The sequence below is a fragment of the Caretta caretta genome, chromosome 7 (genome assembly GCF_965140235.1).
Source record: "Caretta caretta isolate rCarCar2 chromosome 7, rCarCar1.hap1, whole genome shotgun sequence".
NCBI lineage: Eukaryota > Metazoa > Chordata > Testudines > Cheloniidae > Caretta > Caretta caretta.
The window spans coordinates 25,623,107-25,650,573 of record NC_134212.1 but is presented as its reverse complement, the minus strand read 5'-3'; the positions used below and the strand labels follow the sequence as shown (position 1 = coordinate 25,650,573).

The window sequence follows — 27,467 nt, the reverse complement described above, 5'->3', positions numbered from 1 at the left end:
CAAAATCAAACCAATAATGAATTTTTCCCAAAAGCATATCACTTACAGTTCTTTTAAAACCAGAGTTGAGCTGCTTTGGATCTTTTAAAACCATTTGCTGACACTGTCTTCCCTCTGATTTTAACTCCTCAAGTATTACTCGAAATCCTTTCAGGAATTCAATCCCTGCAGACATTTAATTAAAATCCAGACAAATATTTCAAAAATACATTTCACTGTGTGTGATGCAGTTTCGAAGTACTACACTTGTTAAAAAATAATGCCTAACCACCATTGTATCCCACCTGTATCAGATGTTTGTGTACCTGTCAGCTGGGTGTCAATAATTATTCTTCCTTTCTCTCAATATTTTTCTCACTTGTCTATCTAGAATTTAATTTCTTCTGCACTGAGGCTGTCAGTCTATATCTGTACAGTGCTCAGCTCAAATGGGGCCTCACCTCAATTGGTCCTTTGGGTTTTACCATACTACAAATAAATAAAATCATCATCATCATCAGGTTTGGTAATACACTGTATTTGTTCAATTTTCCCATTACAAATAGTAAACAATTTTGTAACATTTGTTCACAAAGAATGGAAACACTGCATCCATACTGTGTTCCTGTCATTTATAAGACCACTGGACTACAGTGGCTGGATGCAGTAGTTATGATTTTTTTTTTTTTAGTTCTAATATTGCAGAACAGCAGAAGAATTAGCGGAAGTAGAATTACTCTTTATTTAGACCAGTGAATAACTATAGTTACGTAGAAGTAAGACTGACACTACACCCATTTTGCTCAAGAGACAGTAGACTCTCAGAAAAATGTTGTGATATTGCTTGCTAATGTTCTCACCATGGTATTGCACCAGGACATTACACTGAGTCATGATGACGCAAATGTCACAATGCCAGAGAGTTGTGCTTCGATTATGTTGTGGATCAGATGTCAAAGTTGCCTCCCAGTTCTTCAAGCCCCACTACCATCACCACTGAGCTATGTAATTACAAGTGTTCTACATATGTCAGAATATAATGTTTACCAGAGACACCACTGCAGTCAACATAAGATAAAGATGACATAAACCAAAATGGATTAATGCCACTTAACATTATATGCTTAATGTGTTCTTAATATTAAGTGGAACAAAAGCACTGTTTGTGCTAACATGCAGACCATGAAAGAGAAAAGTGTCTGGTCTCCCTATCACCTGAGACCCTTCAACTGCAGTTCTGTACTGATACTTTCAAAAGGATTAACCTCTGATCATTACAGGAGAGAATACCAAGTTTTGAATCCCCTGGAGATTTGATTTATCCAATCGGCAGCTGCAGATTACCAAATTCACTAACACTATACTACTGAAAGCATTAGGTATCATTTTCACATTCTCTCTTAATACCCAATAACAAATTTATTCACTATTTTCTGTTACAAATTTAGCTGTTATCAGATGTGATTATGCACACATTTTTTACAAATGGACCAAATGTGACAGAGAAGCTCCAGGTAATTTTTCTTCTCTTTCTAGAACGTTTTCAGGGGACTTAAGCATTATAATCATTCAGTGTGGTACTGGCTCCAGGGGTTCGGGGGTCATGAACAGGGGAAAGGAAGGGCACGAGGTAAAAAGTTTGGGGGACCACTCCTTTACACACAAAACATAGCATTAAAAATCATTCTACACCTTTTAAACAATTATAGTTTAAAAAATATGAAGGTTGTTTATACACAAAGAAAAATTTGAAATTAAGACAGAAAATGGTTTCTTCACTTATTATCCTTCTGCTCTTCCATCAGAGTCTCAACTTTGAATTTCTTTGCATTTATAGTTTATACTGCCTCATATTGTCACTACTAGAAGAAATTTATTTCTCATAATTAAAACATTTAGAGCTGAAGCTGCTTATCTACTTGAGGACTAGACCCTAAATGCAGATTGGAGTAATAACATAAATAAGTATTTATAGATTTCATACAGAAAAAAATGAACTACAGATCCTTTTGCTGTAATTTAGTTCTGTAGTGTAAATAGATATTTGGTATTTTGTTTAGTCCATAAATTGAATTGCTGCAGTGCTAATATGAATATATATGGGTTTGTCTACACTTGAAATGCCACAGTGGCACAGCTTCACTCCTGCAGGACTTCAGTGTAGACACCACCTACGGCAATGTGAGGGGTTCTCCCATTACCATAGGTAATCCACCTTCCTGAAAGGTAGTAGCTAGATGGACAGAAAAATTCTTCTGTTGACCTAGCACTGTCTACACTGGTCAGCTTAACTATACCACTAAGAGGTGTGGATTTTTCACACCCACGAGTGACATAGTTAAGCTGACTTGAGTTTCCAGTGTAGACCAGTTCTGTCAAAATGTTAGGACAGTAGTTACTCCACATTTGCAATGCTGCAGTTCAAACATTGATGAAGTGAGCTGTAGCTCACGAAAGCTTATGCTCAAAAAAATTTGTTAGTCTCTAAGGTGCCACTAGTACTCCTTTTCTTATTGATATCTCAGCCACTTAACACTCTTTTCTTTTAAAAGAAATGCACTCCTCATTACGGATAAAGATTTTGCAAACTGAGTACAAAGCATTCAGAACACTTAAACTTAGATTCTTGAACATGTGCAATTTAAAAACAACCAATCTCTTGGAAAGTTGAATATTTGTTTTCCCTTTATGTAAAGCAGTGGTCCCCAAACTTTTACCTTGTGCCCCTCCTTTCCCCTGTTCATGACCCCCGAACCCCTGGAGCCAGGGCTGGGAGAGGGGACTTGTCTTTTCCTCTCATATTAATTAAGGCCTTATCAAAGTAACTTAGTTATACACAGAAGCATACATTTTATTGGAATCTAATAATAAATAATATTAGAATATTTAAAAAAATAAAACTGTAGCCTTTTTGTTTGCTGAATACAGATTCCAATAAAATATACGCTTCTGTGTATAACTAAGTTACTTTGATCAGGCCTTAATTAGCATGAGAGGAAAAGACAAGTTATTTTAAAGTAATATGATCACGGAGAGACTGTTACAAAAGAGATGACGATTTAAACAGTTTTGTTGTCTAATACTTACCAAGTAGATTTGCTGTCCAAAGTATTGTCACTGCAACTTGTTCAGAACATGCATACTGGCTGACTGTTATATTTTGCACATCTCCAATCATGTGTTTTCCCACTGAATTCAAATAAGGAGTGCAATCTAAAAATATCGAGAAACAAATCACTTAAATAAAACATACTGTGACAAAGTTCCTCCTCTACATTGGTGGGTCTTGCGCTTATTGGCGGATTTGCTCGCCTTGGAGCTTCACGGCAGCCCTCAGTTTGGCTGTTTTCATGAACCCACAGTCCAGGTCAACTCCTCCTGTGTCTGACCAGCAACTGAGAGGTTTGGGGGGAACCTGGGCCCGCCCTCTACTCCGGGTTCCAGCCCAGGGCCCTGTGGAATGTAGCTGTCTAGAGTGCCTCCTGGAACAGCTGTGCAACAGCTACAACTCCCTGGGCCACTTCCCCATGGCCTCCTCCCAACACCTTCTTTATTCTCACCATAGGACCTTCCTCCTAGTCTCTGATAATGCTTGTACTCCTCAGTCCTCCAACAGTATGCGTTCTCACTCTCAGCTCCTAGCGCCTCTGGCTCCCCGCTCCTCACACGCACACCACAAACTGAAGTGAGGTCCTTTTTAAACCCAGATGCCCTGATTAACCTGCCTTAATTGATTCTAGCAGCTTCTTGATTGGCTCCAGGTGTTCTAATCAGCCTGTCTGTCTTAATTGTCTCCAGAAGGTTCCTGATTGTTCTGGAACCTTCCCTGTTACCTTACCCAGGGAAAAGGGACCTACTTAACCTGGGGCTAATATATCTGCCTTCTATTACTCTCCTGTAGCCATCTGGCCCAACCCTGTCACAATACAAATTATCTTGTGCAGGACCAAATAATTCATAAACTGACACAGGACAAAATCTGGAAAGCCTTGTTTATGCTACTAGTGCCAATAATGCTATTCATGTGAGTAAAGTGATCAAGATTTAGTTTATTCCTTAACATTTTTTGAAAAATAAACAAACTTAGAACTAGGTACTTCAAATACCTCAATTATTGTATTATTATATTTACAGCACATTAAGTCTACAATGGGGCTTTAGTGCCAGGATAACTAAAAACAATGTGGGCACTGTAATCCCTGTTTGGGTGAATGTACTCCTAAACCATTCCAGGAGATCAAACTTTAATTTGTTAATTTTCATAAAGCATTCTGGTTTAATTTTCTTTACTGTTTTTACGTGCAATTATTAATATCAATCCCACTACTTCTTAATTATCCAGCTATCAGGCCTACAGATGACTTAGTGGGCTTTGGTCCCATCACCTCAGATGAAGAGAGACAGAGACAGAAAACAGCTTAATTTCACAAAATGAGATTCTGTAACACTGGTAGTTAACCACAAAATAAATCACACCTGAGTGATTCCTTAACACACCAAATATTTTGTTCATCTGGTAATAATACCGCATGTACTACAGGTGAACCGGATGGCTCCAGAGGGCAGGACACCTACAATGGAGGCTGCAGTTTCCAAAGGGAAGCAAAATTCTTTACTCTCCAGTACAGCAAAAACAGAAGAAAAGGTTTTTGGTTTTTTAAATCTTTTTCAAATCTTCTTCCTTGTCCCCTCTACATATTCTCCTAAAATATCACAAGCACACAGACTGCGAATCATCGATTCTAGACGCCATTAACTACAACTGTTTTCACTAGCTGTGAATATGTCCTTGGACCTAGTCCATGTTGTCCAAACAGCTCAGCAAGTTGTACCACAGTAATATCAGTACAATAATCAATTATTCAAAATTTGATTCTAGGTACTCGACTGTACTATGCTTGCAAATGAAGTTGACTGATATGATCAAGCCAATGCAGAAAATAAGAATTTAAATCAAATACACTCCCTTGAAAACTACAAATGAAAAATTATTAATCACACAAACTGAATCTCTGAAGTGGGCTTTCTACCATGAATGACAAGGGTGAGCTGTTTGGCTCCTTTAGGTAATTGTTGCATAATTAAGAACAATATATTCTGTACTGTATTAAGTTTTATGAAAATTGAGCAATTAGTCCTCAGTTATTGTAAGTGGAATTTGTTGCTAAAAGTCAACCAAATGACAGCATGAATTTCCTCTTTGGAGAATAGAAATCTCGCTTTCAATGGAAAGTTTGGAGGAACAGCTTCTTGCAAGTTCTGGATCCAATTAACAGCCTTACCTAAGATTTTGGATCCTAGTTACTAAAATGCTATGCTGAAATAACAATTTGCCAAAATGCAATATAGCACAAAATGTCTTAGGGTTGAATGCGAGTTCCTGATTTAAAATGTTTAAAAAGAACACAGCAGTGAACAATTTGCAGGCTTTACAGGGAGGCATTTTTTCTGTTAAATCCAAGTTAAATACGAAACTGGATAAACATTTATTTTCTCACTTTGAACAAATTATTTAACCCCTACTATGTAGTGTCTTACCTCATGGGCAGGCTATGCAACAAAATAAATGCCTTTTAAATCAGAGCTAGGGAGCCAAATTATTCTCTCTCTTGGCTCTTCTTTATCAGCATATGTTTCTGTATTATGTAAAATCTTAAGCCTTGGTATAGGGGACCTCCTTGCAGTACTGCCAAACTTAAATAACCCCCTTAGTCAGGGAGTTTGGAGCAGCATTTTAAATTAACATTTGTCATTTGTTAATCTCAGATCCTGATGCAAGAATTAATGGTAAAAAACATGACAGTTATTAGGATGTAAACAGGCTGCACTGTGTGAACCTACAAGTGGGTTTCACTGCTCTGATTGCTATTTCCTGCTTTTCTTTATTCAGGTAAGAAATTATTACCCTCTTCTAGTGACCATTTATTCCATGTAGGATCTGATAGGCATAAATTATGCTGGCTTTCTTTAAATGCTAATGTGAGGTTAGACATAGAATAGGAATTCACAATAAAGGATTTAGATTTCAGAAATTATCATATAAACAGAGGGCTCATATGAAATTGTGACCAAGGATAAACGAAGATATATCAGAATGAAACAAAAGGATTTCCTTCAGTGTTTCCAGCAAGCGTACTAGGTTTTAATACCTAAGGACTTGACTCCAACTCCAGCAACCAGTCAGTGATGTAGTTGTAAAGGTGCACACTCCAAATGTAGACAAAGAAAGTTGTTATTTGCACTGATGCTGTTTATTTTAGCTCCACTGCTGCAAAATCGGGGCTTTCCTAGTCTACGCATTAAGTTTACACTGGTGCAGCTATACTGGTGGTGGGCCACTGACTGCCAAAACAGGGTAAAGTCCCAATGCAGATATGGCCCTGGTATACCCAACAGATACCTGAGTATGTGTTAGCATATCCTGAGCCAAGAGATGCAAATCAGATTATAGTTCATGAGAGAACAAACTAAAACTCAGATATTTAACATTAATCATTGGAATGAAACCTATTTCTAGTATATTCCCTTTACATGAGGACAAATTAAATTTATTTTCTACTTAAAGGAACTCAACTCCGTTTACACTCAAAATTTAGATTTCAGAAAAACAAGCTTTTACAAACTTAAAAACAAACACATTTTTTCTCATGAATTTAGAAGCTGAGAATGGGCGACAGAGGATGGATCACTTGATGATTACCTGTTCTGTTCATTCCCCCTGGGGCACCTGGCTTTTGCCACTGTCGGGAGACAGGATACTGGGCTAGATGTCCTTTGGTCTGACCCAGTAGGGCCGTTCTTATGTTCTTAAGTCAATGAAACACACAAAGGGTACAAACTACACTAGATTTTTAAACTTTTTCAGTATTAAATAAATCTACATTCTTATTACTAGTATATGTAAGGAAAAACTACTAAAACCATATAAACCTTACAGACAATTTACTTTTAAAATCACCACTAGCTAATTTTAGAGTGTAAATATGTCTTCCTTTTAAAGAGACCAAAGAAAAATTAAGCAATGTAAAACTTGGCATAATGGAATCCTGCTTTACATGGCATAAATTTTGGTAAGCATGGATGAAGTGACTGCCTATTTTTGGCAGCTGCTGCCTCCTGTATGGAGGTTTACTTTTGAATGACAGAGACATTGGATGGGCTCAGAATGGATAACAGACAGTAGAAATGTGTTTTTATTATTAATTATTATAATTTAGTAAAAATATCTCACCAAAAGCATTTTTCAATCATCTTTGTTTACACAAACCTACGGTTCACAAACCTACAAGAATTGTGAGAATTATTTTTTTTAAAAGTCATGTTGCTATAGAAGAGTGAGATTTGGGCTTTTAAAGCATTTTTCAATCATCTTTGTTTACATAAACCTACAGTTCACAAACTCACAAGAATTGTGAGAAATTTTTTTTTTAAAAGTCATGTTGCTATAAAAGAGTAAGAGTTGGGATTTTTGTTTTTGAGAGAAGTTGAGATTTTTATCTGTTGTAGGTGATTAACTTACTGTCATATTTAAAGGTGACATTAAGCATTCCACTGTTTTTGCTGATTGGTGGCAGCACCTACAGAGAAACAACAGAAAAATATAGTGAAAAAAGAATGACTGCTTTGAGTTTACACAAACATTTTAATTTTAGGTGTTTCGATTTGGCATCACACACAAAAAGAAAAGTCTCCCATGGAAATCCACGGTGAGTTACATTGTCTTCAACTGTCAGGCAGGCAATGTGAACACAACCAATGCAAGAACAGATTGCAGCATTCCTGAAATTCTATATTCTCTCCTACCAGTAGCTTTCAAATACACAAAGGCATCAAAACACAAAGAAACAAATTTCAGCACCAACGAAAAATCTACAGTTTCTAAGGAGGACAACCTGATCAGCATATCTGAATAATAAAAAAAAAAATTTGTTTTGGAAGGTACTGGTGTCCCCAAATCCATTATTCTGAACTGACTGGATCTGTACAGAAATACTCCATTAGCCAAGGGATTGGAAAATCAAAAAGTGACTCAAACTTATCTTTAGAGAGGAAATAAAGTGTGACTGAAAGCAGCATCTAATAAGGCTCAAAACCACTAAGCTACAAGCTGTCAAACAAATGTACAGGTGCAAGAAAATGCCAGTCTCTTCTGAGGCCGAGCCCAATTCCTCAGACCTAATGACAAGAAAGCCTGAACAACTAAAAAGAAAAAAAAAAGTCATTCCTAAATATAAAGGGAAATACAGAAGAACACCAGGGCAGTTGCACAGAAGAGTGATCATGGCACCTTAGTTATGTTTTCTTAGTGAAAGCAACTTCCAGGACAGAAATCAAAACCAGGAGGAAATGCCAAGAGAATTCATTGTGGAGCTGGAAGAATCCACAAAAGAGAAATTCCCCATTGTGCTAATCAACTGATGGTGAGTAAGTGAATGAAGGACAAGATGGATTCTGTCCATTTGCTTGACCATCAGGCATATATGGCCAAGTTTTCAGCATGTTCGGAATTTGCCTGCAGATAAATCAGACTGCCTTTTTAAAATGTTTAATTCTATTCAGTGCTTATGAAAGGTGCTGAAGTCATACCTAGAGAGATCAAAGCGTAACCAAAGAACAGGTGTAACAGGATACCAAGAGGCCCTGGGAGTAGCTCACTCCCCATGGCCCTAGGGCTGGGAGGAGTTCTGTGCCCCTGACAATTACTGGGGGGTGGGGGGGGCGGTGTGCTCATTTGCCCCTCCTTGTTCACAACCCTGTGTCCACTGAAGGTAGGACAAGGAGCGAGCAGATTAATCTGCAGCAAGGAAGATTTAGGTTAGATATTAGGAAAAAATGTCTAGCTATAAGGATAGTTAAGCACTGGAAAAGGTTACCCAGTGAGGATGTGGAATCTCTGTCATTGGGAGGTTTCTAACAACAGGTTAGATAAACACTTGGGATGGTCTAGGTATACTTGGTCCTGCCTCAGCACAAGGGGATGGACCAGATGACCTCTCAAGGTCTCTTCCAATCCTACATTTCATACTTGTAAGTGCTTTACAAATTTAAGAGTGATTTATTGTTTTCATTATCTGTTTATATTACAGTAACAGCTAGAGACCCCAATCAATATTGAGGGTCCACCAGGCTATGCTCTGTACAAACACATATTAAGAGGCAGTCTTTGCCAAGAAGAGCATACACTCTTATTCGACAAGAAAAACAGCACAGAAATATCATTTAAATTCTCTGTTCTTTATTGGTTGGTTGGCTAAAATCAACAAACAGTTAGCAAGATTGCCAACTGGAGCAACTCCAGTTGGAACAGGTTTTGTATCCTAAAACTTTTCTACTAGAGGAACAAGTTTTAAATATCCAGTAAAGTACATTAGATACCAATTTTTAAAATGCAAAAATCTACAGTTTCTCATTGTTTCAGAGTGTTATATTTTGACAGAAATCATGTTTACTTTTATGCTTGAGACACCTATAATTGTTCATTAAAATGTTTTAAGACTTAATAATTGCCTTTAGGCTATGTTACCAGTTAGCCATCTGTATTCCTAACACAGGAACTATTCCTTCAGCAAACTGCTGCTTTAATTATCGAGTTAACAATTGTACAGATTTGCCTTCAAGTTCACTGCCTTTTTGCCTAGTATGTTGCACTCTGGCTTTAGATGTGGCAGCTAAAAAGCAGCTTTTACTTTCAAATATTAATGTTTTTCCCACAAGTAGTACAAATGATTGTTACATTTGTCTCTGGATATTTTAGAGTTGTATTACATTTTATGGGATAAATGAGATCTATCTAAATTCAAATATACATTTAAAGTATCCCTACAAAACAACTGAGTAAAGGATCAAAGTTATGGACCCTGATCCTATTATTGCTAAAGACAACAAGAGTTTTGCCACTGATTTCCATGTATTATCATATATGTCACAGTAGGTATTTAATGCAAGATTACAAAATTGAGTTGCAATATAATACATCAACATTGTTACATTATATGATTATCTCTGTGCAGGTGTAAATGACTGCAAAAGGTGCAAAAGCAGTGGAGAAGCAGGCTCTATGGTATCTATAGGAAGTCTACATGGACATACACACCTGTGTATACATATGTATTTATAAATTATATCTACAATATATCATATATTCATGATCATACATCTGCAGTAGTATGTTATCAGTGTCTTTAAGCACTTGGCTTGCATGCAAAATTAAAGCAGCACTGTCAAACAGCACAAAAATTTGACTTATTTTAATATGGTATAATCTGGTTCAGGGATAGGGAAAGATCTTACAGATTCTCAACAAACATTTAAGAAACTCACCTTTGTATTGCAAAGAAGCTAGTGGAACAAGTTTGGTTTACAGTTATCTAAATAGGTGTGGCCTACACAAAAAAGGTGCAGTTAATTGCCTGACACTTTTCTCAGAGCAGTGCTATTATCATTGATGATACTGCGGAATGAACAAGGAAATAACTAAAATGAATTCAGTACAGTTTATTATTTCGTATTTGCCTTTTTCAAAACTTGCCTGGAGGGTTTTTTCAAAGCTTACAGCTCTAATATTGATCTAATAATTGAGGAAAAATAAATCAATGTATTGTTTTCTATTTTATGGTAAAATTTACCCACTCTCTCCTATGGGGTTACACAACAAATTAACTCAGTCCTGTAACTCAATTATTACGATCAGGTGTCTTGTTTGTTACAAGTGGCTTTAGATTATGTGGGAATTTATTCCTGAAACACCTGTTGCTTTCATTCGTTCTTCCCAGAAATTACCTCATTTTTTGACATTGTAGAAGGATTATCTAGTAACAGTAGATGCACTGCTAACAATGCCTAAAGCAACAGGAGATGGCTAAGACCTGTAAGCATATGTTTGAAATATCTAGACTCCTTGGACACACATCATCAAATCACACCATGCATGATTCTTCATCAGCTGACCAACTCTAACCATGCAATTGGCTGTGTGGCTTGTGGATGAGACCGTTAAAAGTAAAGTCCTATCTTCTCAGGGTCGTATTTAAGACCCTATTGTACATTTGGGGAAAAAAGCAAGGTTTTGCCCCTGCCCTCCGTTTTCTTGGCTAAAATGTCTCTTTTCCATCACTGCTGGGCATTGTGTTGTGAGCCAATTGGTTGCCTCAATCGAACTCTGAGATATAGAACAATTCACTCAAATGTTTTCAACCAGGCAGCATTAATGAACTGCTAAAAAAAAAAAAAAATCCATATTTTAGGTTCCTATTTCTCTCGAGTGATCAGTCCCTTACCACCTATAATTTATAGCTAATAATCTGAGCTAACAGAATTGAGGATATGATACACTATTTAATAGGCTTTTAAAATCCCTATTTGCAATCTTACTAACTCTCACTTATTCATATACTTGGCCTATTGATTTATATTCTCACTTACAGTTGTAATAAAACTCATTAGGCAGGTGGTAAACTGAGAATACATTATGCTCAACATATTAATTTTGCTATTAATGTGGCTTCCCACCTCCTCCTTTTACCTATTTCATCCACATTTTGCATTTGTCATAATCCTCCCTTGTGAACTCTTGGGTCAAGGTTTGTCTTTATTGTGTTTATATGACCCTTAGTACAATGTAGGGTTGTAAATACCATTTTAAAAGTTAAAAGTTTAAATGATTAAAAATATTTTGTTTAAATGGTTAACTGATTAAAGGGCCAGCCAGCTGTTGCGGCTGTGGCCGATTCCGCCAGCCATTGCAGCGGTGGCCGGCCGCGCACAGGGCCATTGAGGCCAGCCGGCCAGCCCAGGGATTAATGGTTAAAGCGGGTAAACCAATAAGACTAATGCTTACTAGTTAACTGGTTTACATTTTGCATCCCTACAACAAGGAAGCCCTGATCCCTGAATGGTCACTTTGGTTGATGATGATTCAACACTCACCCTTTGTATGCATTCACCTTAACTGCAGCTCCCAAGTTAAATGCAACAGCTCTGCTGTGTTTAACAAGAATGAGCAGCACAAAAAACACATCGTTATCTTGAGGTTATCATCGGAGTTTTATGGAACACTTCAAAATTTACCAGCAACATCAAATGAAATCCAGGAAACAAATCAAAAAAGATGCAGGGAAAAACAAAGCCACAACTGGCACAATTCCAATTACAATTGACAACTCACAGGAATGAACAGAATATTTCCTCGCTGTGTACCACACAAAGCAACTTTCTTAAATATCTTACCATTTTGAACAAACTAATGGCTCTAAAAATAAATAGTTCTTTAAAATATACATACTAACAGCTCTTATATTCACAACAGCTCTGCAACTCTCACTTAACAGATCAAATTGAACAGATAAGATGTAAAATTCTCCATTTGAAAGAGAAACATCACCTTTCTAGTCAACTCTAACCTTAAAAAAAAATCCCCTTGGTTTTCCCAAGCAGACCAGCACCGTCATCCACCAAATGAAGAAAATCATGAAAGAATATACATTAAAGGATCAAAATTTACATTACAGACCTCAATTTCATATACAACCACTGGTATTGCAGGCACATTTTTGTAATGTAAGCAATAAACATTCCAGAGTTAGTGACAGATACTAAAACAAACGGGGGAGAAAACCTCAAAGTTGTGAGAAAAGAAATTTTCATATTCAACAGATGCTACCCCATGGCTCCACACAATACTATATAGGTATGAGAGCTACTTAAAACACTTAAGCTTCAGAAGGTACAACTATGATACAGTTTTTAAAACCAGACAAGCAGGAAATAGTGATTTGATACATAAAGGAAAACGGCAGTGTAATATAAAAGATACTCTAATCACTACCACCAATAAAGATGAGGCACTGTCAAAAACTGAGATGTCCAAACAAGTTGATAAATTAAAGAGCAATAAGCCTTCAGAACAAGATGACATCTATTCCAAAGTTCTAAAAGAATTTAAGAATGAAGCAACAGAGCTGCTAACAAAACTATCCAATCTCACATTAAAATGACTTCCCATATCAGAGGATTGGAAGGTAGTAAAATTGTAGCTATCTTTGAAAAAAGTATCTGGGTGGTGCTGGGAATTACAGACATCATGCCTTCTTTCAAATACCAGTAAAACTGGCTGAAATAACAGTTACAATTAGAATAATAAACCATTTAGTTGACCATGACGTGGAAAGGACAAACCAGCACAACTTTTCTATTCTCGTATTAATTCTTAATGCGTGTCAACAAAATAGTGACTAAAGGAGAACTTGGTTGTTATGCTCTATATGAACTCTCCAAAAGTCTTTCAAAACTTTTTCATAAGAAGCTATTAAGGAAACTAAGTATTCATAGGATGAGAAGTAAAGTACTGTCAGGGATGCGAAACATGCTAAATCGAAACAGAAAACGAAGAGCAGGAATAAATGGTCAGGTTTCAATATGGCAAAAGATCAATAGAGGGGCAACCCAAGGATATGTACGAAGACTGGTATTGTTAATTCAGTTACAAAGAATCTGGAAAAGGGAGGGTGTGACCCGAGAAGTGGCAACATTTCCAGATGACATAAAATTATGTAGGTTAGTGAAGACTGAGGAACGTCTGAGGGACCTAGAAAAGCTAGGTGAGCCTGCAGCACAAAGTTGACAACTGCAAAGTAAAGCATAATGAAAGGTATGAAGTGAAAAACTCAAACACATTGTTGGGTTCTAACTTAACTGTAAGCACTCGGGGAAAAGGCCCATGGACTGCTGTGAACTGCACTGTGGAAACTTCTGCTCACTCAGTGTGCAGCAGCAGTCAAAAAAAGCAAACAATGTGCTGAAAATATAATGCATGTCAATTTTTGCTAAATCTTTGTAAAGAAAGGATGACCAGAACTAAACACATATTACAAATAGATGGCACAACCTCACCTGGTGGTCACCCTTTTTTTTTTTTTTTACAAAGATTTTGCACAAACAGACCATGTCCAGAGATCGGGTATAAAAACATTTAGAGCAACGGAAAGACTTCCATTAAAGTACAGATTCAACAGATTGAGACCATTTAGATTAGAGAGGAGATATGACAGAGTTATAAAAAGTAATGGATGGTTTAGAGGAGGTAACCCAGATGCTCCTGTTTATTCTTTCTCATAATACAAGAACAAGAGGATATTCAAGGAAACTCAAAGTCAACAAATTTAAACTTAAATAGCATACTTTTTCACACCACATGTACTCAACCTCTGGAACACTGCTACAAAATATCACTAAAAGTTTCAAAAAAGGGATTAGACCACTATGTGGATAACAAGACTAGCCACATTTACATTAGATAGGATATTAACAAAACAGAAAAGCTGTAAGTCCTCATGATGCAGGGCGCAAGACAATCAGTAGCTGGCAGAAATTAGGAAGAAACTTCCCCCATGGTAGCTAATTGTCTACTAAAGAGTCTTGTCCCTTTTGGTGAAGCATCTGGTACTAGCCAATGTCAGAGACAGGTCGCTGAGCTGATCTGGTCCAGTAATTTCAATGTTCCAGAGCAGTAACTCCAGGGGAAATGAAACCAGGAGTCAGCCCAGCATAGATCCACTTCAAAGGACTGACCTGTTCTACATTTTTGCATTTTATTTTTCCAAAGCTGGCGTTAAACTTTTGAATTCCAGGATTACATTACAATTTTATAAATACTTAAAAAAAAAAAAAGAAACATGTTCCAGCACTCTAATTTGAAAATGCAAAGGTTAAGATCAGCTTTCCTTCCCTCCCTCCCATCCCCACCAACACTTTATTAGAAATGCCCACAAGCCCTCTAAATGTGAACACCTCTTAGGCTCTGTCTACATTAAGGAAATTCTCACTGGTGTAACTACCTCAATGTAGTTACACAGGTGTGAACTTCTAATGCCGACATGCTGCATCAGCCAAAGTAGGACATATACCGAGACAGTTTACTTCACCATGTTACCACTCTTTCACTGGTGCAGAACTTCAACATTAGGGGATGGCACTAGTGTGATGTTATACCAGTGTGAATTTCCTGAATGTAACAGCACCTTACTGTGCTCAGTCCTACAGAAGAGGCAGCTCTAGATAAGTTCATGGAGGATAGGTCCATCAATGGCTATTAGCCAGGATGGGCAAGGATGGTGTCCCTAGCCTCTGTTTGTCAGGAGTTGGGAATGGGCGACAGGGGATGGATCACCTAAAGATTACCTGTTCTAGTCATTCCCTCTGAAGCACCTGGCATTGGCCACTGTTGGAAGACAGGATACTGGGCTAGATGGACCTTTGGTCTGACCCAGTAGGGCCTTTTTATGTTTTCTTACTGCTTTGATATGGTCCTCATTTAACAAACATACTTTCTACTAACTACATATGGGGCTGCGTGACTCAGAGGGTTAGTAAAGGCTTAGAGAACTTTTCACTTCTATATATAGATTTCAATTAGCCTAGGATAGCAGTGACCAAAATCTGTTCAGTGGCTGATGTGCAATGTGCTGTTCTCATACACAGGGCCCTACCAAATTCATGGTCCATTTTGGTCAATTTCATGGTCATAGGATTTTAAAAATAATAAATTTAATGATTTCAGCTATTTAAATCTGAAATTTCCCAGTGTTGTGATTGTAGGAGTCCTGACCCAAAAAGCAGTTGTAGGGGTGCCACAAGGTTATTGTAGAGGGGGTTGCAATACTGCTACCCTTACTTCTGTGCTGCTGCCGGCGACGGTACTGCCTGCAGAACTGGGCAGCTGGAGAGCGGCGGCTGCTGGCCAGGAGCCCAGCTCTGAAGGCAGAGCATCCGCCAGCAGCAGCACAGAAATAAGGATGGCATGGTATAGTATTGCCACACTTACTTCTGTGCTGCTGCCTGCAGAGCTGGGACCTCAGTCAGCAGTCGCCACTCTCCAGCCGCCCAGCTCTGAAGGCAGCGTCGTTGCCAGCAGCAGCGCAGAAGTAAGGATGGCATGGTATGGTATTGCCACTCTTACTTCTGCGCTGCTGCTGGCGGGGTGCTGCCTTCAGAGCTGGGCACCCGGCCAACAGCCGCCCCTCTCCAGCCACCCAGTTCTGAAGGCAGTGCAGAAGTAAGGGTGGCAATACCGTAAGTCGCCTAAAATAACCTTGCAACTTCATTTTGGGTCAGAACCCCCAATTTGAGAAACGCTGGTCCCATGAACTCTGTATAGTATAGGTAAAAGCACACCAAAGACCAGATTTCATGGTCTGTGACGCTTTTTTCATCGCTGTAAATTTGGTAGGGCCCTACTCATACAGTTTTAAGTGAACAGGTATCCACAACACAAAAGATGCCATTGAAACAGACACTAACTGGCATCCTTGTTGAAGATTTCATAGAGGGCAAGAACCAACTAGGGCAGAGACATGAAAATACTATTTTGCTCCCAAAAGATGTCCCTGTGGTTTGGAGTTCAAGCATATTTGCAAGATGCAGAGTTTGATGCCTGTAGCAAATGTGAATAAGAGGATTTGGGGCTCCAGAGATATCAATTCAATGCCTTTCATAACATTAACTCACTTTTGAATGAGAGCATGCAGTATATACCGTAACCTGTTCCTAGTCAACAATGAGAACTTTGACACTGGTTTCAATGGGAATAACTTCAGGGCTTGTATTGAAATCCCATGGTATCTGTGAGTATTATGTTAATTAACACTGTCTATAAAGCACAAGGACATTTGCAGAAGCACGGGCTTTCATGAAATGTTATCTTTGTTGTCACCTGTGTGCTTAGCCAAGGGGCCTGTTAGGTTAGGCTGAGAGCTTATTAACAAGGCTCTAACCTGCTATCTTTGATCCCTACTCCTTTTAGGATTCCTTGACAAGGAGGCGGGGCTAACTCAGGGGAACAGGGGTTTAAAAAGCCAGCTCCTAAGGAAACAGAGGAGCTAGGGAACAGGAACAGCAAATAGGGGAGTTTTGCAAAGGCCTGTGAGAGGCAGATACACCTATCAAACATAGTGTAAACTCAGACCAGTAACTGCCTCCCTGCCAAAAAAGCCCCAAACAAAACACACACAACCCTGCAAAAGTAAAAATAATCCAGGCAGAAGTCCAGCAGCAGAGTGGGGGGTTATTCAGTTTATTGAACTGAATGCAGCATCTATAATTATTTGCCTCACAGGCAGGTGGCATATGTGTGCATTTGGTGCAAGCAACTCATGGCCCACAGAGACTGGGCTCTTGAGACCAGAGTCACTGAAATGGAGGGGTTAAGGGAGACAAAGAGGTACTTAGAGGAGACTTTCAGGGACTTGGAGTGGTCCCTAGTCTGACAGCCCCTGTGTTATCAAGGAGGATGAAAGTCTCAGGGAAAGAGAACATCAAGCTGGAGTACAGGGAAACAATCCCACAGTTGGGACCTTCCTTTCAGATGATGTCACGGTACCCTCTTGCACTGAGGATACCCCTGTAGGAGAGGAGACCCTAGTTATTAGGAAGAGTAAGGTAATAGTAATGGGAGATTTAATCATTAGAAATATAGATTGAGAACCACATGGCAAATTGCCTGCCATGTGCAAAGGTTGCAGATCTCTCGAGACATCTTGTGATAAATGAAGGTGTGGGGGGTAGCTCCCTTTTATGGATACCCAGCCAGCCAGTTAGCTATAAAGTCCCTCTTGGTGGCTGTTCTCTGCTTGCTTTACCTGTAAAGGGTTAACAAAGTCCCCCAGGTAAAGGAAAAGGAGTGGGCACCTGACCAAAAGAGCCAATGGGAAGGCTAGAACTTATTAAAATCGGGGAAAAAAACTTCCCCTTTGTGTCTGTTGTGTTCCTCAGGAAAGAGGGGAACAGGGAGAGTTATGCTATGAGAGGCTTTAAGCCAGATATGATCATAAATCATCAGCTTATACCTAGAACCCACTTGCCTGGTACTGAAGTTAGGCTTCCTGTCCTGTAATTGCTAGAATTGCCTCTGGAGCCTATTTAAAAAAAAACGGCTTTACATTAGCTACCTTCCAATCATCTGGTACAGAGAGGCTGATTTCAGCAATAGGTAACATACCACAGTTAGTATTTCTGCAGTTTCGTATTTGAGTTCCTTGAGAACTTTTAAATGAACACCATCTGCTCCTGTTGATGTGTTACTGTTTAATTTATCAGTGTGTTCCAAAACCACCTCTGCTGAAACCTCAGTCTGGGACAGTTCCTCAGATTTGTCACCTATAAAGAATGGCTCAGGTGTGGGAATCTCCCTAATATTCTGTGCAGTGAAGGTTGATACAAAGAATTCATTTAGCTTATCCACAATGGCCTTGTCTTCCTTGAGATCTTATTTGGAACTTATTTGGAACTCCCAAATGTGTAAGTAGATCAAGAATGTTTAGAAAGAAGCGATTAGGTTTATTTCCTGGCTTGTGAACTCCTCTATACTAACCCCAGATGCTTTTTGTTTTGCTTGTAACCTTTAAGCTGGACCTCAAGAAGGTTATTCTTGATGTTTAAATTTTGTAAGTGGGTTTTTTAAATCTAGCAAAAACCTAAGTTCCAGACGTATTTTCTTTCTTTTTGTTTTTAATTAAATTTACCTTTTTTTAAGAACAGGCTTGGATTTTGGTGTCCTAAGAGGTTTGTGCATATGTTGTTTAATTAGCTGGTGGCAACAGCTGATTTCCTTTGTTTTTCTTTCTCAGCTCTTCCCCGGGGTGTGTGTGAAAGGGCTTGAGGGTACCCCACAGGAAGGAATTCCCAAGTGCATCTTTCTGGTTTCAAAGGGTTGTTTTTTTTTTGCATAGTATAGAGTGGTAGCAGCATCTACCCATCCAAGGTCAGCGAGAAACTGTAATCTTGGGAGTTTAATACAAGCCTGGAGTGGCCAGTATTAATTTTTAGAATCCTTGCAGGCCCCCACATTCTGCACTCCAAGTGCCAGAGTGGGGAATCAGCCTTGACACATCTAGACAGACTTATGTGTAGTGCTGGGGAGGAGCCAGTGATTGTGGTACACATAGGTACCAGTGACATAGGGAAAGGTAGAAGAGAGATGCCTAGAGGCCAAAGTCAGGCTCCTAGGTAAGAGATTCAAGCCCAGAACCTTCATGGTAGCATTCTCTGAAATGTTTCCAGTTCCACATGCAGGGCCAGTTAGACAGTCAGAACTGCAGGGTCTCAATGTGTGGATGAGACAATGGGGTTGGAAGGAGGGATTCAGGTTTATTAGGAACTGGGGAACCTTTTGGGAAAGTAGGAGCCTACACAGGAATGGGCTCCACCTAAATCAAAACGGAACTAGATTGCTTGCACATAAAATTTTAAAAAAGTCATAAAGGAGTTCTTAAACTAAGGGCTGGGGTGGGAGGAGCACACAGTTCAGACAGAGATATCCCTTGGGGAGGGATTTATTAAAGGGGATAATCTATGTCCTAGTAAAAGAGGAGAGGATAGAAGTTAATAATGTACAGATAGGAACTGAAGAGAAACAGTCAACCGAAAAAGAGTCCCATTCAATTATATCATGTGAAGGCAGACAGCTAAAAAGTGACAAATTTTATAATAGCTGATTTACAAATGCTAAAAGTCTAAATATTAAGATGGGTGAACTTGAGTGCCTGGTATTAAATGAGAATATTGATACAATAGGCATTACAGAAACTTGGTGGAATGATGGTAATCAACTGGGCAAGGAAATACTAACGACAACATAGATAGGAATGACAGAGTTGGCCATGGTGGGGGAGTTAAATATAGTAAACATCTGAAATGAAACAAGCTGTACAACAGACTCTAGCAAATCCATGCTTGAATAAAAGAGTATAGGAGTAGGAATGTACTACAGACCAAAAGGATTGTGAAATGCTCAGGGAGATTAGAGAGGCTACAAAACCAAAACCCAAAAAAACAAACAAACAAAAAAAAAACCCACCAAACCAATAATAATGGGGAATTTCAATTATCCCCATATTGACTGGGAACATGTCACCTCAAGACAGGATGCAGAGATAAAATTTCTAGATACCTTTAATGACTGATTCTTGTGGCAGCTAGTCCTGAAATCCTTGAGGGGAGAGGCAATTCTTTATTTAGTCCCAAGTGTAGCACAGGGTCTGGTCCAAGAGGTGAATATAGCTGAACCTCACAGTAACAGCAACCATAACATAATTAAATTTAACATTAAATTTGATCTACTTACACATTTGGGAGTTCCAAATAAGTTCCAAATAAGATCTCAAGGAAGACAAGGCCATTGTGGATAAGCTAAATGAATTCTTTGTATCAACCTTCACTGCACAGAATATTAGGGAGATTCCCACACCTGAGCCATTCTTTATAGGTGACAAATCTGAGGAACTGTCCCAGACTGAGGTTTCAGCAGAGGTGGTTTTGGAACACACTGATAAATTAAACAGTAACACATCAACAGGAGCAGATGGTGTTCATTTAAAAGTTCTCAAGGAACTCAAATACGAAACTGCAGAAATACTAACTGTGGTATGTTACCTATTGCTGAAATCAGCCTCTCTGTACCAGATGATTGGAAGGTAGCTAATGTAAAGCCGTTTTTTTTTAAATAGGCTCCAGAGGCAATTCTAGCAATTACAGGACAGGAAGCCTAACTTCAGTACCAGGCATGTTGGTTGAAACTATAGTAAAGAACAGAATTATCAGACATGTAGATGAACATGGTATGTTGAGGCAGAGTCAACACGGCTTTTGTAAACGGAAATCATGCCTCACCAATCTATAAGAATTCTTTGAAGGTGTCAACAAGCATGATATAGATATCCAGATAATATACTGTATTTGGCCTTTCAGAAAGCCTTTGACAAGGTCCCACACCAAAAGCTCTTAAGCAAACTAAGCAGTCATGGGATAAGAAGGAAGTCCTCTCATTCATCAGGAACTGGTTAAAAGATATGAAACAAAAGGTAAGAATAAATGGTCAGTTTTCATAATGAAAAGAGGTAAATTGTGGGGTCCACCATGGATCTGTACTGGGACCTGTGCTGTTCAACAAATTCATAAATGATCTGGAAAAGATGGTAAACAGTGAAGTGGTAATATTTGCAGATGATACTAAATCATTCATGATAGTTAAATCCAAAGCTAACTGCTTTGTACAAAGTACACTGACAAACAAAGTACAAAGGGATCTCACAAAACGGAGTGACTAAACAAAACGGCAGATGAAATGCAATGTTGATAAGTGTAAAGTAATGCACATTGGAAAAACTAATCCCAACTACATATATACAAATTGATGGGTTCTAAATTAGCTGTCACCACTCAAGAAAGAGATCTTGGGAGTCACTGTGGAAAGTTCTCTGAACACATCTGCTCAGTGTGCAATGGCATTCAAAAGAGCTAACAGACCATTAGGAAAGGGATAGAAAATAAGACAGAACATATCATAAAACCACTGAATAAATCCACTATGCCCACCCCATGAATACTGTGTGAAGTTCTGGTCACCCCATCTCAAAAAAGATATATTAAAATTGGAAAAGGTACAGAGAAGGGCAACAAATATTATTAGGGGTATACAACAGCTTCCATATGAAAAGAGATTTAAAAGACTGTGACTGTTCAATTTAGAAAAGAGATGACTTGTGGGGAGGGTATGACAAAGGTCTATAAAATCATGAACGGTGTGGAGAAAGTGAATAGGGAAGTACTATTTACTTCTTCACATAACTTAAGAACCAGGGGTCATTCAATCAAATTAATAGGCAGCAGATTTTAAAAAAATATATATATAGAAGTACTTCTTCAAGCAACACACAGTCAACTGGAGTACTCATGGTCACGGATGTTGTGAAGGCCAAAAGTATAACAGAGTTAAAAAAAGAATTGGATAAGTTCGTGGAGGACAGGTCCATCAATAGCTATTAGGCAAAATGGTCAGGGATGAAACCCCATGCTCTGGGTGTCCCTAAATATCTATCTGTCAGAAACTGGGACTGGATGACAGGGGATGGATCACTCGATAATTGCCCTCTTCTGTTCATTCCCCCTGAAGCATCTGACATTGGCCACTGTTGGAAGACAGGCTACCGGGCTAGAGGGACCACTGGTCGACCCAGTATGGACATTCTTATGAACTTACATACTGCTAGACTGTAAAAGAGAACAGTATTTAACATTTTAAAGGGATTGTTAAAAATGTGTGGAAACATGCAGCATGTCTCACTAAATCTTAACAGTCAAACTACAGGTACAGGGGAGAAAAACTATGAATGCGTGAAGCTATCTTTTAAAGAGATGTAACTACAGTAGAAGCTCAGAGTTACAAACACCGGAGTTATGAACTGACCAGTCAGCAGCAGAGCCACCCCTGCCAAAAAAAGGCAAATACAGTACAGTACTGTGTTAAATGTAAACTACTAAAAAAAATAAAGGGAAAGTTTAAAAAAAGATTTGACAAGGTAAGAAAACTGTTTCTGCGCTTGTTTATTCAAATTAAGATGGTTAAAAGCAGCATTTTTCTTCTGCATGACAAAGTTTCAAAGTTGTATTCAGTCAATGTAAACTTTTGAAAGAACAACCATAACATTTTGTTCAGAGTTATGAACATTTCAGAGGTACAAACAACCTCCATTCCCAAGGTGTTCGTAACTCTGAGCTTCTACTGTGCTACTTAACAGACAGATCAAAACTAGGCAGATCTTTTTCGTGCTGTCAGAAGCACAACTTGTAATCTCACTTCCTTTCCTAGACGGCTTTTTATTTGTTTAGCTTTGATTTAGTTTAGCTATAAACATACCAAGTTTCACAAATAGGAAGAAGGCAAATGATCTTTTCGGTAGTCTTAACTGATACAATTCTCGTATTGTGACTCATTCACTGTACCTCTAATGCAGGGGTGGGCAAACTATGGCCTGCGGGCCACATCCGGCCCATCAGATGTTTTAATCTGGTCCTTGAACTCCTGCTGGGGAGGGAGATCTGGGGCTTTCCCAGCTCCGCATGTGCCATGGCCCCGGGTGGCTTCCGGAAGCAGCGGCGTATCCCTCCTCCGGCTCCTATGCATAGGGGCAGCCGGGGGCTCAGCACACTGCCCCCAACCCAAGAGCCACCCTCACAACTCCCATTGGCCGGGAACCATAGCCAATGGGAGCTGCTGGGGCAGTGCCTGCAGACGGGTCAGCACGCAGAGCTGCCTGGCTGCACCTCCATGTAAAAGCCAGAGCGCGGACATGCTGCTGCTTCCAGGAGCTGCTTGAGGTAAGTGCCGCTCGGAGCCTGCACCCCTGACCTCCTCCTGTGCCCCAACCCCCTGCCCCAGCCCTGATCCCCCTCCCGCCCTCCAAACCCCTCGGTCCCAGCCTGGAGCACATTCCTGCACCCCAAACTCCTCATCCCCAGTCCCATCCCAGAGACCACACCCCCCAGCCGGAAACCCCCTCCCCCCGCATCCCAAACCCCTACCCCAGCCCGGAGTCATCGTCCCCCTTATCCCCGCACTCTGAACTCCTCTTTTCTGGCACCCCCCAGAGCCCATACTCCCAGCCGGAGCCCTCACCCTCTCCCGCACCCCAACCCCTAATTTTATGAGCATTCATGGCCCACCATATAATTTCCATACCCAGATGTGGCCCTCAGGCCAAAAAGTTGCCCCCCCGCCCCCCCCCCCGGCTCTAATGCCATATGAAAATCTCAGTTATTATTATAAAAGACATACAATAACACATTATCTATATATTTACATCATATTCTGACTCTCTGTATAAATATTATAGATATACATGAGAGAGAGAGAGAGAAATTTTTTGATGTAAATTCTGCAACCTTTACTCAAAAGAAGTTCACTGACATTATGCATGCACAAAAGGAAATAATATTAAGCCCCTGGTAGTCTAAATTTCCTTTGTATCCTAAAGCTGAAAGTTTTCTGAGAGAAAGGGAGATCCATCAAGTTCCATAGGCCTGATCCAAAGCCCATTACAATCAACAGGAGTATTCCATTTACTTCAATGGAGGTTGGACTAGAGCCTTTAACTTTTATATTTTAAAATAATATATTTTAGAATATTTTCTAAACATATTAAAATATACATAATGAGCATAAGTTAACATACTGCAGACACTAATTAAAACAACAGCTACTAAAACCAAGTATGATCATGGGCCAAATCCAACCTATCCTATAAATGAACAGTGAGTGGGACTAATAACTGCATGGTTAAGGTAAGCAGAATTTGGCCTCAAGTTTATAGAAGACACTTAAATTGTTAAACAAGAAAAATAGAATTTTTAAAGCCATACATTTTATAAGTTAAAAGGCATAAACTGATCACAGCAAATTTAGGCCCCAGGCCTCCAAACGCTTATACACATGAATTCAATAAAATGCTTTACCAGGAAACAGTCCCTTTTATTTAAGCCAATAAGCAGTTGTGCTATATAATTAGCTTACAATTAAGAAGACTTGTTTAGAGAATCTTACTTAAAACTATAAATACTAATGTTATGACCTCAGGGTTATATGTTCTTAGTTAATTAACCACTAACATTTGTTGAACTTATGTGAGCTTTTAATTTGTTCTGACCTTTGCTAAAAAGTAAGCCTCCATTCCTTGGAGCTTTTTTCTATAAAATTCCTTTGGTCTAGACATTGCTATGAACAATGATTGAGAAACAACATATAAAAAAAGGTAATGGTCAAAACATCTTTTAAAAAGAAATACAACCTAATAAACTTTAAATGGATTCTAGGATAACCAAAACTGAAATTTTAACAGAGAGAATAACAAATAATTATATACTTGATAAAAGGTAATTTTTTATTCCTAGTGACAACATGGTGCTCATGTTATGTGGTTAGGAAGTGCAGAATTTTGCAGAAAATCTGATAAAGACCATATCGGCAACTTGAAACATGCAGGTCACAGGGCTTCCCTCACAAAGATCCAGTTGTCAGATCTATCCCTCAAATTGTAAAACTTCAAGAGCCACTGAAAAGAATACTCACATATACCTCTTTGTAGAATCTTAAGAAATTCAACAGATTCCAAATCACAGGCTACTAGGATTATGGTTTTGAAACACCTTAAATCAGAATAACTATGGGTCTCAAATCTCAGGGTTCTAAGTGTCTTCTACAGAGTGACCTCAACTCAGCTCCTTGAGTATGCACAACCTCTTGCAGGATGGGGCCCTAGGACATTTCAGTTGATTCAAATGTCCATCTTTCAATATAAAGAACATGGCTTTGGTTGAGAGGGACAGATTATGTCATGTAAAACGTGTGTGTGTTTCTGTTCAATTACAATATACAATTTGCCCCAACAGCTGTAATTTGTAATCGCTCCCCTTATGAAATTTCAATGGTGAAAACTTATTTACGCAAAACATTCATGGCAGTCTTCAGCTCCAATCCTGCTCCCAATGAAGTCAATGGGGCTTTTACCAATACCTATGATGGGAGCAGGTCCCAAATGTGTTAATTAGAAAGGAACATAAAAACTATTTATTGTTTGTTGTTGCTATTCTCCACTGTCGTTAGTGCCCTTTTAGAAGCCTGTAAAGAAAAAAGTCCTTTTTCTGATAATTGTGTCCTTTTTCATTCGGCACATGTGGTGTTCTATGTTGTCAGTGGAAGTGAAAGTAACACATCTACTTCTCTTTTATCTGATACTTCCTACCAGCATCAGAAATTACATTAGTGTTGTCAGAACAGTTCTGCAAATCATGGTAATTGACTTATGCTCCCTCTGCTAAGGGGCCCTTCTTCCTGTGTCACCAAGACATTTAACTCCCAGCACCCAATTCTGATCTTGCTCCTACTAGCTGAGCACTGCACAACTTGACTGAGATCATCCAAGTTACCCCTGATTTCTAATTATGTGAGATCAGAGGCAGGCCCCCAATCTTGACAAGTAATGCTACTGCAATATATTGATACTGCAGAACCAATGGCCACTCAGCAGAGAGAGTCCACATTAAAGAACATGCAGCCAAATCCTGTTTGCCTCACTCACTCAAATATAACAGCTATGTTGGCAGCAATTTTGTCAGCTAAATAAAGCTATATTTACTGTGTTTTGAGCCTAAGTTACAGAAATAATACTGAAATGTATGACAATATTCAGGTTTTGTTCAATAAAGGCCAAACAACAGTGTGAATGAGCCCTCTCAGGCAACGACTTCAACATCAATACTAGGGAACCAGAGATCTTTGTTTGCACTGATTACAGATATCTGGTAATGGAGGTAGGAAATCGCTACTCCCCGCCCCCAAGCATTGACTTGTGCACCAGGCCAAAACAATAATCATGATTCATCTTTCACATGTTGTTAATCAATACACATATGTTCCTTATTTCATGCTCCCACAAGGCAAGCTGAAGGGACAATTGTTTCTGAACTCTAACATCAAGATGAATAATCAGTGTTTATCAAACACATTAGTTAGTAAACTAAAGGTTTATATCTCACAGCTGCACTTTTCATTTTTAAACTCTATCACTATGTTCTACTAAGTTGAACTATTTCCTGTTTTTAAAGTTATCACCAATTTCAACAAAAAGGTTAAATACTAAGTATTTTCTACATGCTTCCTTTAGGAGTGCTTCTACCAGAATATATAACTAGCATCTGTACAAGCTATAAAAATTGTGATTTAATGACAGAATTAAACTTAAAAACCTGAATGGTTGATTTTTTTTTCTTTTTCTGGTAAGTTTTATATTTTGTTAAACAAATTATTTCAAAAGTTAACTTCATCAAAATTTAGTTTTAGTAACCCGCAACCAGGCTGAGCGGTAGGGAGAGAGGCGGTTGAGGAAAAGGCGGCTAGGATCCAGTCGACTGACTGGGATGTCGCTCTTGGGCACATCCACAAAATGATTGCTTCTGGCCGCTTGAGTATTTAGCAGCCCCAGGCTGGGCTGGCGAGTGGGAGGAAGAAGGGTGATGATGACTAAAACTAGCATCCCTTCTCCTTGTAGGTCCCTGACGAGGCTGCCTAGGTCTTGGCGGCGGCGGTGGCCAGAAGAGCTTTCTGGCTGATTGCAGCGTGTGCATGCCCAATGAGCAAAGGGTAGCTCTAGTGTCCTTCAAACCGTACAGCCTGACGTCCGTTTGATCCGAGAACAGACCAACTCCATCAAACGGGAGGTCCTGGATCTCCTGGGAGAGGCCCACCATCTGGAGCCAGGAGCTGCATCGCATGACCACTGCCGATGCGACCACCCTTGCCGCCGAGTCCACTGCAGCCAGGAAATATCTGGCTGCTGCAGTACCCTGCTCCACAAGAGTGTCACACTCCTGGGCCAAACCCTGAGGGAGGATCTCCTGGAACTTTTTGAGACCATCCCAGAGAAACTGTACCGGGCCTGATGGTTCGCCACCCGAAATTGCAGGCTGGCAGTTAAATAATTTTTTCTCCCAAATAAACTGAGTTTCTTAGCCTCTTTTTTTTTGGGAGTTGAGGAGGTGGGGACCTGCTTGTCTTTTTCGTTGGCCGCAGATACAACCAGCAAGCCTGGGGGGCGAGTGGGTATAAAGGTATTCAATACCTTTGGCTGGCACAAAATACTTTTTCTTGGCCTGTTTCGAGGTGGGTG

At 39.3% G+C, this 27,467-nt stretch overlaps 1 protein-coding gene across 3 annotated transcripts in view; it reads right to left on the bottom strand.

The window, feature by feature from the left end:
• The window catches only part of IL17RD (interleukin 17 receptor D), a 123,541-nt gene that overhangs the window by 27,419 nt on the left and 68,655 nt on the right, over positions 1-27,467 (bottom strand). For all 3 annotated transcript variants that reach the window (XM_075130319.1, XM_048858866.2, XM_048858865.2), the window contains 3 exons: positions 7,499-7,556; positions 3,067-3,192; positions 47-165 (listed from right to left, as the gene is read on the bottom strand). In XM_075130319.1, coding sequence (XP_074986420.1) covers positions 47-165; positions 3,067-3,192; positions 7,499-7,526 — 273 coding nt within the window. In that variant the 5' untranslated portion in view covers positions 7,527-7,556. The remainder of the gene's footprint in view (positions 1-46; positions 166-3,066; positions 3,193-7,498; positions 7,557-27,467) is intronic.